This window comes from Pseudopodoces humilis, chromosome 1 (genome assembly GCF_049639895.1).
Source record: "Pseudopodoces humilis isolate 2021_Gansu_Grassland_sample_001 chromosome 1, ASM4963989v1, whole genome shotgun sequence".
In the NCBI taxonomy this organism is placed as follows: Eukaryota; Metazoa; Chordata; class Aves; order Passeriformes; family Paridae; genus Pseudopodoces; species Pseudopodoces humilis.
In genome coordinates, this window is record NC_142200.1 from 145856733 (window position 1) to 145873062 (window position 16330).

Genomic DNA, 16330 nt, shown 5'->3' on the forward strand with positions numbered 1-16330 from the left:
ATCTAAGGATGACCTGAAATATAGATCAGACTGGAACTGATTCAACAAAAAATCCTGTTACTTTCAAGACAGCTTGTTACAAAACTTATGGAAACAGACTATTTTTGTTGTATTTGAGCAAATTTTTTAAGAAAAAAGTCTCATAGTAATCAACAAAACCGGAATTCTATATATTTAAGTATCTCTTACCCTTCCACGCTGGATTATTTTTGGTCGTTTCTGCGCTCTATTAATAAAAACTGGCTGTGGAGCTTTGGCATTGGGCCCAGATATTTGCATCTCAGGATAGATGTTATCTAAATACCACTTAAATGACTTGCAGTTCAATCTCTTCCTCAGTTCTACACGGTCGGTGATATTTCCATAGCTCCTCATCCTCAGCTCAGGTCTCAAAGCAAAATACTGCTCCTGTATTTAAGAGAAACAGGTTGGGGAAAAGGAGAGAAGAATTTCAGATTACTGATTCCAAATTTTTTCCTGTTTCCAGAACTCCCAAAACTTCACTTCATTTTGCTAGTGCTTTCAACCAGGAAGTTTGAAACTGGAAGTAGAAAATTGCAATGCTTGGACTGTCACAGGAAGCAAAATTTAATCTTGCCTAACTCTGAGCTAATCTTTCTATCTATAGGGGTTTTTTTTTTTGATGAAGACAATTCTCAAGTACAAATTTGCTGATCTTTTTAGATGCCAACCTGAAGAAGAAACAAATCAGCCCCGACTTTATTCCATTGGCAACACAGGCATCCTAAAATCAGTAAGTGAAAAAGAGTTGCATGTATCATCAGCAGCCTCATCTGACAAAGGTTTCTTGAAACTATTTTGATTTTTCAATGGATTGTTTTCATTGCTGTGGGATTCGTATGTTTTGTCTTGCAGTTTCCAGCCTTCCAACTTTACAAATGATCAGGGTAAAATCATTCCAGAATAGACTCATAAATGGGACTAATATCATGAAGTTCAGTGGGACCACACCTTATTCAAGTGAATAATCAGAACTGCCACCTGGGCTTTCTGGGATGTCCAGTTCTTTCCATTCATCTGTGTCATCTCCAAAAAGGCTCCTGCAATGTTATTTTCACATTCTATTTTATGATGATACTCAGAATCTTACAGGTTAGGTGAAGACAGATTACGATTCCAACCCAATTTCATGTGCTGTTTGACTCCAATGCAGAGACAACGGGGACAAACAGGAACTCATGAATGTACAAATGTACACGAATACTATTGCTTATACAAGAAAAAAAATCCCCTTTCAGCATTTAATTCCAGACAGATTTACAGAACACAGAGAAATGGCACCGTATTTGCACATTAATTTATTAGGTACCATTTAGAATTCAGTTTTCAGGGCACTGAACTATGGTATTTTGCTGGATTCATCTCTAGGAGGCATCTGGAATCCACCTACCATGATGTGGTTCTTACAGTTTCCAATTATTTCCTGCTATCTGATATTCAGATGACAGACAGCATCACCTCTGGACAAGTCACACATCTCTCCTCATCAAGATCTTTGAGCATTTGGATGTGCTTGATGTGTCACTGCTATTATGATTACCCAGTAGTTAAAATAACTACCCAGCAGAGGAAGTGTGTATTTCATCTACACTGGACTGTTGGAACAGCTGAAGAAGTTCTGGACACAAATCTGTGATAAGAGACTGCTAGAAGCAGCAGTTCAAGTGCTTGCTGGATAAAGCAGTTCAGCTGGAAATTATAACAAAGAATTAAGTCCAAGCTTCAGAGAAAGCTGTCATTAATCACAAAATAACTGTGCCCAGACATTGGTAAAAGGGAAAGTGATAGATCAAATCTACCAAAGCATTACAGAGATGGAGAACAGAAATATAAATTAATGGCCTCTAATAGGTTGCTTGAACTGAAGATCAAGGTAAAGGATGGGGAATGAATAATAAACCTCTAAAGAAAATAAAATTAATAGGATATATCTCGTATACAAATTATAGGGACCACAGGAGCTGAGCACACAGCAAATCCTGTGATCTCAGAGGGCAAAATGTCATTAAGTATCTCAGAGATGAAGGGCTGAGAAACACACCTGATCTATGTTTAAAAGCATCAGTATCAAGATCTGAAGACAAGGAAGTAATACACTTGCCCTTGAATCCAGAAGTTAATCCTGATTGCTCTTCCCTAACAAGACAGACTAAGAAGCAGATTGCTAACTAAAACAGAAAACAAACAAGCCACCAAAAAAAAAAAAAATCCCCATCTCACCGACATGGAAACTACCTGAAGGCACAGTACATGGCTGCCACATAACACTGATTTGGACACAAAGCAGTGCAGAGCTTTCAAAAGCTCATCCATCAGCTTTTACTTCACTAAAAAGACATAAAACTCAATCTCCTGCAGGCAGTAAAGGAACAAGGAGGAGACTTGAGCACTCAAAAGCCAAATGATAATTCTACAGAATTTAGGAATTCCTATCAGAACTAACATTAAAAGATCAGACTACAGAAGGAAAACCCCATCAGAGGCATAACAGATCCCACTGTGATACAGCTCTTTGACAAACAAGCCAGTTAATAACCATTTAATTACTTCATTTCATGACCCAGAACTGTCTCTTACCTTGTATTCATCCATCCACACATGTGCCAGCCTCAGTGAGTTATGAGCCATAGTGTCCTGTCCCCCAGGTGAGCCATAGGGACGCCTCTTACGGAAAATGTGTCCCACTCTGGAGCAGGGAATGATCACAAGTCTGCCACCACACATCCAGATCTGTCCATCAAAAAATAGAACATGTTCAAATCGCTCACTTATTGTTCAAATTGCTCACTAACTTCTCTCCTTCTTCAAGGGATACCTTGGTAGGGTCATACATTATGCAGTATTAGATGTCAGTAATGTTGGCCTTCATGTCATGTTTTCTGACAAACTAAGTTTTTAGATCTCCATGTTACAAATGATTATTTTTCTCATATGACCACACTTTCCACAAAACACATCATGGCTTTCAAGGGACAAACAGAAAATTTTCTAAAATATTTTGCTCTAACGAACTATCAGAAAAGATTGAGATATAAGGGCTAGGACTCATCCTGCAGATTAAGTTACCTAAATTCATTTAACTGCATTAAAATTGTCCACAATTTTGTGACAGATAAGGAAGACCAGTCTTCATCATTACTGGAGCCTGGAGAACTAAGTATGGAAACTTACTTGGACAGAGCTGTTTGTTTCTGTTAAGACAGGGGAACTCAAAAGCACTGCTCCCATTCAGGAACATTTAGGAGTGACATCTGTGACACCTTTTATTCACACTCTATTTCCATTTCTTTTTTTTAAATTTATTTTTTAACTTCATCTTCCAGCAAATTACCAGCATTGCCCCTTTGCTGGAATAATATGTTCTCCAGTCCCAGAAAATCTTCCCACATTAGCAGTTTCTAATCAAGTCACTTTTATAATTTCTTCTTGACAGGATAAAGACTTGGCTTCTTTCCAACCCTCCCCCAGAGAGATGGGGACTTCCAGAAGCTCAAAATTCTCGAGTATGCTCCAGTTTTTCAAAGCCCTTTTTACTGAAACTGTGTATTACAAGATTACAACAAAAATCTCCTTATACTCCACACACTTCTACTCAGATACCTAATGATTACATTTATACTGAAAATTGAAAGATTTTATTTATTCAGTATACACTCCTTTGAAGTGACTCAAATGTATGAAATTCCTGTTCTTATTTTTGAACTCTAATCTTGATTTCTCTAATTGACAGATTCTCTAAAGTCTTTGTATGTCTGGTTTTAGGTTTGTCTGGTTTGTTTTTATGCTAACTTCACCTTTTAATCCCCTTTTCATATCCGTCATGGTAGCATATCATTTTCAGGCAGACTCTTGTCAAACCTGTTGCTGAATGCCCTTTACAAAAGTAGAGATAAGCACAACATTAAGTACAGTAAGTTGTTTTTCTTTCAGTGGAGTGACAGGGAAGATGAAAGAAAATACAGGAAGCATATAGCATATATACAATATGCATATATACATTGCAGCATCATTTTCAGATCTTCTGAATATGATTTTCTCATTATTTTTCCAACCAAGATGACTCCTCTACATGACTCTAAATTTAGTACCAGAAAACTTTACATTTCCAGGTCCTAAAAAAGAAGGCTGAACTGTCCAAGGAAATGTACTAAACTTACATCTTAGCAATATTGCTGTGAACGACACATTTCTAATCAATTTGTGAAATTCATTAGACATTGCTCATAAACTAATTTCAAAAACTTGCATAATTCTTCTTTTCCTATGCTTCTTTACAGTTACTATGAAATGCTCCAACACCAAACCAAGAAAAAGCCACAAACATTCAACTACAGAGCTGTAAATTCTCTGATTACCCGAAAAGATATTTCCAGGTTTTCTCCTCCCCAGATGTCCATGCCACTGTCGTACTGCCCAAGCTCATTGAAGTACTCGCGGTCCATGGCAAACAGCCCTCCAGCCATGGTGGGTGACCTGCAAAGGTACATGGAAAGAAGTTCATTTTCTTTTAGAGAGAGAAAAAAACCCCACACAGTAATTTTTGCTGAGTCAGCTGGTCCCAAAGTCCAAATTTATAAGCTGACATAATACAATTTAAATTCTTTGGTCACTTAGACATGTGTTCTAGTCTCAAACCATTTTCAAAATCTGAAAGTGATATTTGTGATCTTCTATTCTTCCAATACCTATAAATCATATTTTTTTACCTGGTAAACTTGAGGAAAAGGAATAAGACAGAGAAAGAGAAACAATGAAAGCCAGAGGCAGCTTTGTTTCATCACTGACTCAATTATCAGTTTACTGGAAAGTTATTTACAGTTTGTGTATTTATACAGATGGTCCCTCTGGCATTTGCCCGTTTTCCACCTCGCCTGTATGTTACTAGAATGTGTTCTATTCTGTAAAAATCAGCACATGATCCGCACTGTTCAGTCTCTACATTGAATTCCTACTGTATCACAACACTGGAATACGTAGATGACCTACAAGAATATAACAGTAAAAACACTACATAAAAACACAACATGACAGTTGAAACATCCAATGGGCTGGAAAAGCTCTTTTTCCCATTCTTGCAAAAAAACCTTGTGATGAAACCAAGCCTAGATCAATATTTCATTGCTTGTTCTCACACAAATTTCTACTACAGTTTCTGTCACCTTAAAAAACTGGATTGAAAGGTTGCTCTCAATTTTCCCTTTGACTCCAACACCAAAATATTTCATTGTGGAAAGTCTCTAAAATGCAATACTTTCTGTTGGATGGAAACTCATTTTCAAGGCTCAACAGCAATCTCGGCTTCTTTTGCAAAGGAGGCAGAGACCTTTAGGTAGGAAAAATCACTTTCATACTCAGAAAAGCTTATCTTTTCAGATTATTACACTTGCTTTAACTATAAAGTTCCCTGTCTTTTTAGCATAGGAATTTTTCATAAAAGTCAGTTGAAGGAATGCAATAACAGTGTTGAACACAGCAACAGCTAACCTTCAGCCACTGACCAAATTAAATGTGAGAATAGCTTTTAACAGAATAAGGATTTTAACACTCAATGCTGATTCCCCACTCATATTTTTTCAGTCTGTCCTTTTCTTCCAGGTTCAGAAACTGTCACAGTGACACTCTCCAAACAAGCCAGTCAAACTGTTAAATAATTTAATAATTTTCCTGGCTTTTCAGACAAAATCACGGGATGGGGAGACATGGGAAGGCCAACTGCAGAGCTGTCTGATGACAGCAGAGAACCTTGTGCTGGAACTGTTTGTGGCAGCAGAAATGCTCTTCATTTATAGTCCAAGAAAAGAGAACAAGATCGAAATGAAAACACACCCAATTTCTGACTCACTTGACAAATCTTATCCACAAGGAGTCAGTTTGTGAAAAAGGGAAAGTTCCTCCACCTGAGAAAGCTGAATTCTGTACTGAGATTGATACCTGCAGCTAGAAAAAGCACAGTGCCTAGAAAAAGCTTCTTGCCTTTGCTGTAGCAGCTCTGGTTCTTTTCATGCAGGGATTCACTTGGGACAGTTCTGTTCTTGTGTTGAACCATACATGTCTGCTTCTAATAGAAGGTGCCTGCTGACACCATTTTACATCAGCTACACGTCCACTAGAGCCAGATATTACCAGTTCTGTATGGGTCACATAGCCATCAATGGTTAAAAGATAAGGAAGGTAACTTTCAAGGCCCAGTGTTGAGCTTTACCAAGACTTTTGTTTCAAAACAGCTCTCAAAAGACTGCAAAAACTAATTCCTATCACATAAACAGATTTTCCCAATCTAGTAATTCTTTAGCATTTCATCACAGAAATTATATACTTCATATTAGTGGGATATGGTGGCTACTCCTAGAACAAAGGCAGTATCCAAATTATTAAGCCAAGAACATCAACAGAATGGAAACAAACATCAATGCATAGCTCAAAAGTGGAATTATTGGTCAGATTTAATACAAACTACCATAAGCTCCCGCAGAATTTGGTCTTCAGCAAAAGCTGCTATTGTATAAGCATTTTCTAGAAGTGTGCTTTCTTGACCTAATAAAACCTATATCTAATTCATGATTAAATGCAAGAAATTAAAGTGACATCGTTTTGGTTACTGTTCCCTGTTTCTAAGTGCAATAAACAACTTGGATATTTGACAGGTTAGGGACCTGTTCCTGAACCTGCACAGCCAGAGAACACTCCCTACCGCTTCTGATCATCCCTGTATTACACAGAGCTTCTCACCATAGAGGAGGAACCTTACTTGATTGGAGCAGTGGCACCCTCGGGTCCTTCCAGCTCTGCCAAAGGAACGAGATCCCATTTGAAGTGCAGGCCCCAGTTAAAGCCCCCGCGCACGACGGGGGAGGAGCTGTAGGTGAGGGTGTCAGCGCTGATGATGTCGATCACGGGGCACACCACAGTCCTTCGATCCTCCCTGATGGGAGTCAGCAGAGGCTGCAGCCACATCTCATTCACCTCACAGTGACTGTCCAGGAACACCAGCACCTTCCCTGCAGAGCACACAAACATGCAATTCAGTGCAAACACACGTGCATTAGACAAAGCAATACTTGGCATTTTACATGGAGATTACCTGCCACAGTCAGTAAGAACAGTTTGATCTATGACATGTCTTCCTGATCATTTGGTCTAAAAAGGCACCAGCATCTTTATGACACAACATAAAATTTATGTAACACTAGAATAACATGGAAGAGATAGTAAACAGCTTTAAAGAAATCAACTTTGAAGCGTGCAAATATAACAAGTCACCCCACAGACAATATTTGACTGGGCATGGAGATGGAACTCCTGCAGTTCAGAAGAAAAAAAAAATTACTTAAAATTGCAATAATTGAAATTAATTTTAGCACAGCTTGGAAAATGCAAGCACACTCTTCTCTCTGGATTATACCATTACAATGCTAATGGGTAAAAACTAATAAAGAGACTAACCTGCCACTCAAATTATTTAAGAAAGGAGCACACACTTTCTCAGATGCCAGAGAATTTAACTGAAAGCACATTCTGGTAAAGGCTGTTTATAAAGCACCAAATATTGGTTTTCCCAATTAACACTCACTGCAACAGAAAAGCTTACACAAAAAAATATTGCTATTAGATTTGAGCATTAAAAACCAAATGAGTGTACCTTAAAAGGGAGCAGATTTCATTTTAGAGCAAAAGTTTGCATATAAAACATGCAAAAAATATGCTGCAACTACAGTATATTGACCACATGGAGATGCTGCTGAGACAACATTCTTTCAGGGCAAGAATAGGAAAAATTCTACATTGTTTCACTAACACTGCAGACATTGTTTGAGATACAGTGCAAGGGAAGATTTGGGATGATGATAACTTGTGTTCGCAACTTTCAATAAAGTGAGGTACTTTTTTAGAGCACAATACTGGTTTTGTTTCACAATTTCACTTACCCACTCTAAAAAAGTACCTCATTTTATTGAAAGCAAATGTCTCCAGAAGAATCAACAGCTGGGACACTCAAAGTGTCTCCAGGTTTAAAAAACACTCTAATTTGGATCCAAATTTCCAGACTTTCCAAATGATCATTTCAGACAGTGCAGAGGAAGAAATACTTGGGATAATTCTAAGTTGTATAGCTTAGAGTGTGACATGACATGCAGAGCCCCTTCCGGGGACTAAAGTAACCACAGGTCAAAAATCCAACACCTGAAAAGCTGCACTACAAAAAGAGAAGTCACCCAATCAATTTATCATCAAAGTATGCAAGGAAAAGAGAAAAAAGCAAGTGTACCTGTGGCATGAGAGGCTCCAATCATCCTTCCTCTGATCAAGCCTTCCCTCTTCTCATTTCTTACCAGTTTTGTGGTTTTGGGAAGCTGAGTTTTAACATAATCACTCAAGTCTTTTTTCAAGTCAGCTGAAAAAAGCAAAACACAAGTTCAACAACAGGACAGAAATTCTGAAAGCTCTGTTTAAAATCTCAAGAAATTGAACTCAAAAATGGCCAAAATCTTAATCAAAATGTTACTTTTACACTGCACAGCTTCAAACCAAGAGTATGATATGGACAGTCCTCCCACATCCTACACTTCCTCTCTGATGCCTTTAGTACATTACTTACCTGGAACTACTAGACTTAAAAAAAAATCTGTTCAAAGAAACACATTTCCAAATTCTTCTCATGGTGACTGGCATTTGCAACAGATGCAACAATAAACATTTCATGCAGGCAAATGATATAAATTACAATGTTCCATACATGAAAACAAATGCTGACACCTTTCAGAGGAAGCAGGAAGACACCTTATATTATCTGTGCCTGCTTAACTGACAGAACAACAGATACCAAGTACAACTCACTCACAGCTGGTTGCTTTTCTAAAACTCAAAGGATCAAAGATTCTCCTGGCAAGCCTGTGCTTTTGAAGGAGTGTAGAGTTCACTGGAGTCTATGGGCACTACTGTAACTTAGCTAACATCAATGGCAATTTTAAGAGTAACAATACTTCTTTCACCCAAGGTCAGTGGTTTCTAACATTAAAGCAGAACTACTGAAAAGAAGATGGACACATAAAGACTGAAGTAATGAAAAAGCATAAGTTAATAAGCTTATGGAGAAATAAAGAGGAATATAAAATGGAAAAGAAAAACAAAAAACAAACTGAGACTTCATAGAGGACCCTGGTATAGAGAGGCAGACAGACTTTCATCAGAGGATATGCCAAAATAAACATTCTGACGAATGTCAGCTAAAACATTAAAGTTGCTGTGAACAAGATTAAATGCCAATGGCATATATGTGGAAGTCAGAGCTGTAATGTTAAGAAGGAATAAGAACTTTCAGGCTTGAGATTCCCAGATGAAATTCCAAATGTTAAGCCTTTGCACTGCAAGGAAACATGGTGGATCAGAAGTGAGAAGGTAACACACAACAAGTATGATGCTAGTGAATATTCTAGGACAAAGGAAATTCTCTGGGGAGATACAGACAGAACTCATTTGGGTCATTCTCATTTGGGTCATTTGGAATTCTCTCCCCTGTTCTGGAATAATGACATCATATGCCAGACACAATAGGGAAGATGTCAGAGAAAATCTTCTAGAAAATTGATTAAATCATCTCTAAAGTGCTCCAAATGAGATACCTAAACAATCAAGGTATATTTGCAAACCTAAAAATAGTGTTTGAATCATTCTTCACCTGATTCATTATAGCAAGAGAAGAACAGTGTACACCTACAGAAACAATGGACCAGAACAATGCAGAAAAGCTCAGTTATCAAATTCAACTCTTACAGCAGATGAGGCAAATCAATAGAGTTTCATATCTGCAAACCTCTGAAAAGAATAGGGAAAAAAAAAAGGAAAATATGTCACATCCACACCAGGAGCTAAACCAGGTCTACCACATCACCTTGAGCAGCAGAATGTAAGGCCCAGTAGAGTTTTGACCCACACAAAATGGCATTCTGCTGGCAACTGGGCCCATATCACAGATCATTCTTAACAGGCAGGTTTGTCTCAGACACACTTTGGGATTTTTGCTGTTGATGGGTTTTTGTGTGTCACCTTCATGTCCACTGATGATGGGAACACTGATTACTTTTGATATAACCCAAAAAATTGCTTCAATCCAGCCTAAGAAATTTTGCTCCAAAGAGAATATTTCTTCCTTTTAGCCAGTCTTCAAAAACTACTTTAGGCATTGCCTTCTTCCATGTCTGCGGAACAAAGGCAAAATGGGCCCTAGGATGGGAGTCTGGAGTGTTATTATTTTAAACTGTTCTAAAGTACTGAGTTGCATAAAATTGGCTCCTTTTCTGTTATGCAATCTCTTCTTCTACACAGAAGAATGCCTCCAGTAACCTCCTTCAAAACAAATCCTCAGGCTTTTCCATAACAGGTTAAGGCCAAATCAGGGAGAAAGAGCTTATACCAGAAAAAGAAATCCTGCCTTTCAGGGAAGGGAAAAAAACTACAACACTGGGCTTGGCTGAGCCATGGCAACACCTACTTAGCTAGTAGAACTGTTGATGATTGAGTCTAAGACACTTTTTGAGGCACAACTAGGTGCAAAAGCCCAAGGTTTGCACAACAGCACTGATGTGTAGCACTGCTCTCATATTTGCAGGTGAAAAGCTAGAGAGAATCTAATCTAGAACAGCACTTCAGAAAAAAGGCAATGGAAAGAAAACTAATCTTTAATTAAAAAACAAAACAAAGGTTCATAAAGATCAAGCAATCTGCCTGAGCTCATGATATCCACAGCACAGCCAAACCTTTTATCCATTTCCTCAGTTCCAAAACCATCCCCAGTCCCCACCTTTCCTCTGCTGTAAGAATCCATCCATTAAAATTAAGCAGAAGCAAAAACATAGGATCATTAGCATCAAGAGCAGTCATTCTATGTAAACAATACCTCCTCCTGCCTTTGGCTTCAGAACAAGTTCATTTAAAGTCAGAAAGACTTTATTAGCTACTTGAATGTTTTGAACTTAATTTGGCTCAAATTCACTAATTGCTTCAATTTAACAGACCAGAAGAGTGATGGTATTACTGCCTCAACACAGGCATCAATCAAATGCATCCTCACATTCAGAAGACCGAGTTTTGAAGTGAGGCAAGCTCTGAATACAAAACAAATTGCACAAGACACTTTATAGCAAGGCATATGCTCCCAAAACACAAAACAAAACAAGCTTTAAATATTACACATTCTCATCAGCAAGGAACAGTGTTTGATCTTTGTTCTCTCTTGTATCTCGACATTTGATCTGACCTCAGAGAAATCAACTTCCAGCATAACAAGAGAATGCCATTCTACAGCAGATATGTCTAATCAGTCTCTTAGAGCAAGTGAACCTTAAACCAGAAACCAAACAATGAGATCAAGGGAGCTATAATTATATATAATAAATAAAAATACAATCTAAAAATCATTTTTAAAATGCAAGAAGTGGACTTGTAAAGAGGCGAGCAGGGAACTTGCACAGTAGTCCTGCTGACAAGAACTGCTATGCTAACACATTCCTCAACAGGTATTTGGCTTTTGAAGGTCCAAAATGAAAGGCTTTTGGAGTGCTATGCTTGAATCGCGTGTCTGTCTTTGCCTTGTCTGTCAATCGAGAGAAAAAGTAGCAATCCTTCACCAGGAGCAAAGCAGCTCTGCAGGATCTACCCCTCCAGGGCCCCTCCATGCCTGCTGGAGCAGAGGCTGCTCCCAGAGCCAGGACAGCTGCTCCCAGCGTGGCCACAAGAGGATGTTCGAGAGCCACGCAGTGCCCACCCAGCCACGGTGAGCCCCAGCCCCAGCACGCTGCCGGCCCGAAATGCGGAGCAAGTACAAAACACGGCACTGCTCCCATCGTGCCACAGCAACCCATCGGCAAGACTGCAGCCGGGAGTGTCTGAGTGCTCCTTTCAGATGCATTCACAGCGAGTAGCGGCCTCTCTGTCATCTGCTCTGTGCACCTGAGCAGCCCAAGCAAGGAACTGTTAAGAAAACCCAAACTATAAACAACTGCTTCATGACCCCCACTCATCAGTGTGTGCAAGAGGTGAGATAAGAGTGGAGCACCTCCCCTGGAAAGGCAGAGGAAAACTGGGGCTGGTTCAGCCTGGAGAAGAGAAGGTTGTGTGGAGACCTCAATGCAACCTTCCTGTATCTGAAGGAACCCTACAGGGAAGCTGGAGAGGGACTCACCAGGAACTGTAGTGACAGGATAAGGTGTAATGAGCACAAATTGAAAGAGGGAGAATTAAGGATAGATATTAAGAAGAAATTCTTTACTGTCAGACACTGAAACAGGCTGCCCAGGGAAGCTGTGGATCACCCATCCCTGGAAGCATTGAAGGCCAGGTTGAGTAGGGTCTTGAGCAATCTTGTTTAGTGGGAAGTATCCCTGCCCATGGAAGGAGTTTGGACTAGATGATATTTAAGGTTCCTCCCAGCATTCTAACATTCTTTGATTCTATGATTATTAGCTTCAAAATCTAATTTTGAATGTTAAATTCTGTATGATACAAAGCTCATCAGTAAAATAGCACCAGTAGCAAAGAGGATGTCATCTTGGGCATCTCAGGACACCACACATCTCTACTGGCTGGCACTCTGGTGATGGGCTGCAGTACAAACTGGTTTTGCATCATGAAATGCAAATTTCATGAACTTCCACAATTTATTTTGACCAGTCAATAAAGCACAGGAAATTGCCCAGAAGTGCAATATTCCTGAAAGAGTCTCTCACCCAATTCACTGTTGTCATCCACCAGAATGATTTCATGCAGGAGGTGGGCGGGGGTGCGGTCCAGGACACTGTGCACTGTGCGGAGCAGGGCAGAGAGTGCCTCGTTGTAGAAGCAAATCACCACACTGGCAGAGGGCAGATCTGCAGGGTAGGACTTCTCTCTGCATCTGCAAACAGGAACAGTCTTTGTCACTATTTACAGAGGGGCTTCCATAGAGCTAGGTCACTGCTGGAACTTCATAAATAACAAACAAGCATTAAATGTGTAGGAGGAACCTCTAACGTGAACATAATGAGCCCAGACATGTAACAGCTATAGGAGGGCTAAGCATAGTACGTTACTTTCCACATAATACAGACTCATAGTTAACACTGTTGCTTATTAGAAAACAGAGGATATCATAGACTGAGGTGAGAACAAGAACCAGAGATCCTCAAGACAGAGAGCAGAAGATAGTGAGGGCTTATTTCAGCTGTCAAAACACAGTCTAGTACCCTCAGGTAGCTCAGACAGTTCAAATATGACATGAGACTCACAAAAATACCACAGTTCTATTGGCCAGCTGCTGGAGACAAGGTTGGATATCCCAGAAAAACTCCACTGGTGCTAAATACCTATTTACACAACCAACCTTGGGATTCAGAGGGCAGATTAAGATACTTAAGTCTAGTCACTGCTGTCAGTGCAGTCTAAATAGTATTCAGCTCACCCTAAGGCTGTCAAGTGTGTTTTGTAAGCTGAAGAGCTCTGCATGCTTCATTAACTACACTGACTGGATCTCTGCTAATTATGGTAAAAGCAGAGACAACTGACTAAAAAGCAGTTATCTAAGCATCTTAATCTGCAAGATGAATCCCACTTAAAGCAAAAGATCATTAATTTTTCTTATTTTCAAAGCTCATCCTTACTTCTAATAGGGCCGAGTATCACAGATTAACACCATATGAAGATGCCAGGCACAGGGGGATCCAATAAGAATAAGAAATTATAAATGAAAACCCAGGAGTATATTAGAAAAGCTTTCATTTACTTAGAACGAGCTCAATTCCAGGAAAAACAATCAGCAAGTACAATTAATTACATTCACCTACACCAGAAAAACCACTAGAAAAATGGATGCAAGTTTATTTATTTTTCAGTGTTGGGCGTTTTTATTATTGTTACAGAGGTGAGCTGTTCCCCCCTATATGCACCATGTAGATTATAGAAAAATGTATGTTCTTTAATAGAAAATACTCAGAGCAGTGCACAACCTATCACATACCTTTAGCAGCTGACAAAAAAAAAATAAAAAATTACATCTCCAGAAATAATATTCAGTCAAAAAAGACAGAAAAGACCAAGGAATAGAAATCCTAACCTCAAGCACTCCTATTAAACAGCTGAAAAACCTGCCTCCAGCAACACATGAGGATCGAACAGTGTATCATAGAAATGTTATACCAAAATTATTAAATACTACATCAGGTATAACAAGCCATTGAGCACATGAAACTATAGCATGTTCTTGCCACAAATCAGCACCTACTTTGCATCTCTTGTATCAGGTACCTCCCTGTGGTATCCCAGTCGATTGCTGATAAGCATATTGAAAGCATGCTTCTGATAGCCCAAGTCTCTCACTTCCTGATCTTCTTCGTTAAAAATCATTCCTGCAAAAGAAACATGCCAAGATCAGCTAACAGGCTCAAAAACATTGTTTGAAAGAAATCAAGGATTGAAACATATGCTTTAACCTCTTCTAAAATTCATTATGCTCTTAAAAATCCCTCTGGTTTTGCAAAGTGTCTATTTGTGCAACTATTTCTGCTCCCTCTAACAAATAGACAGCACTTACGAGTAGCCCTTGCAGCTGTAATAAAATCAAATCCTTCTCCAAAGACTGCTGGCTCCACTGTGTTTATTGCCCCCCTTCACTCATATGGCCTCTAATTCTCAGCACCACCTAAAACCAACATTAAACAAGCAACAGAGGACAGACTTTGGCACACAATGAATCAGCATCTATCCCTACAGGTGATGGGTCTGTAACGGGATTTTTGAGAGAGGAAATACATTTAGAATGGTAGAAAAATCCTCACAATAGCAGCTCCTATTTCATACAGTTCTGAAGTCTGTGGTAACAAAAATAACTATGCAAGAACTGTAACCTTTTGTTTATCTCACCTTGGATTTGACAGCAAGTAAAACACCAGCAGAGCTGCTGTTAGTTGATTATTTTAGCAGAAGTGGCAACTGTTACTAAAAGCATGGCAGAAGTAACTGTTGGTATTAGGAAATGCCAACTGCTATAAGCCAAGATGAAATTTTCAATGCCATCCTGCCCGCCTTGACTCAGTGCCATGGGCTGCTCTCACTGAGCCACGCACTCACCCATGGGAACAGAACCAAAACATTGTGGCACTTCACACAACTCCATGAGGGAGAGACAGCTGGTGTCTGCTACCACCTGTGCCTCCAGCCACTTCTGCAACAACTCAGGTACAGAGTGATTATTTTTTGTTGTCTCTATTCAGCTGGCTGCACAAAATGAGATGCCTGTCACCTCTTCAGTTACTATCAAGCTACACAGGCAATTTCACTGAAATTTCAGTACAAGAAGTAAGCAAAGATCATGTAAGTTATTTCCTTCCACCCTGCCCATATCTCCATATCACTCAAAATCTGAAGAAAATAGTTAACAAGAGGGTTCCTCATTCACATGCTTCCAGAAAAATATGTTTCATACATTCATAGACAAATTCAGATTGAAAGGGACACACCTGGTCTAATCTCCTTCCCAAAAGCAGGTCCAGCTAGAAAAGGTTGCTCAGAACCAGCGCAGTTAAGTTTTGAAAGCCTTCAATATCTCCAAAGATGGAAATTCTACAACCTCTTATTTCCCCATTCAAGCACTTGACCACCATCACACTGAATGTGTCTTTCTTCTTCCTTAACTGAAATGCCCTCTTTCCAATTTCTTAGCATAATCCCATGCACTCTGGAAGGAGTCTACTTCCACCTTCCCTACAGCCTCCTATTCAGCTGCTGCTGACAGCAATAAAATCTCACCCCTCAGCCTTCTCTCGGAGGCAGAATAAACTCAATCCTCTCAGCCTGTCTCCACACCTCATGTTCTCCAGTTTTCACCAGCTATGCAAATGCCAGCTGAGCTCAAGCCTGGAGAAAATGAGTTGGGTTAAACACAAAAGAGAAGTAATTTAAAAAGTTTGAAAAGGAAAAAAGCTTTAAAACAAGTAATCAATCTGGGCCTTCAGGGCACAGCTGTGTCTCAATGACAAAGCCTACCTACAGGTACCAGGTGACATTCTGGAGGGAATTCCATGCACCCATATTCCCACCTTTTACATTTACCACCCTGTGGCTATCAGTCTTGAGTTCAGCAATGGCAATGCAGTTGCATTATCAAACAGCTCAAGAGTAAATGCCCTGACATTTGTGCAGGACCAAGTGGGAAGTGCCGAGTAGTGATACCTGAGAGACAAATGGGACACAGCCACACAGTGTCTTGTGACTGGCTGTGCTGCTCATGGATGAGTGCTCCCACTGTGGATGAGCTGTGCTGTAGGGGTAGGAATGAGGTCTG

General features: G+C 39.6%; 1 protein-coding gene across 4 annotated transcripts in view; it reads right to left on the reverse strand.

Moving 5' to 3' along the window:
• The window catches only part of GALNT11 (polypeptide N-acetylgalactosaminyltransferase 11), a 46352-nt gene that overhangs the window by 12141 nt on the left and 17881 nt on the right, over positions 1-16330 (reverse strand). For all 4 annotated transcript variants that reach the window (XM_005527750.3, XM_014256716.2, XM_014256719.2 and 1 more), the window contains 7 exons: positions 14273-14396; positions 12744-12910; positions 8288-8413; positions 6770-7019; positions 4377-4494; positions 2599-2751; positions 190-408 (listed from right to left, as the gene is read on the reverse strand). In XM_005527750.3, the coding sequence (XP_005527807.1) occupies positions 190-408; positions 2599-2751; positions 4377-4494; positions 6770-7019; positions 8288-8413; positions 12744-12910; positions 14273-14396 (1157 nt within the window). The remainder of the gene's footprint in view (positions 1-189; positions 409-2598; positions 2752-4376; positions 4495-6769; positions 7020-8287; positions 8414-12743; positions 12911-14272; positions 14397-16330) is intronic.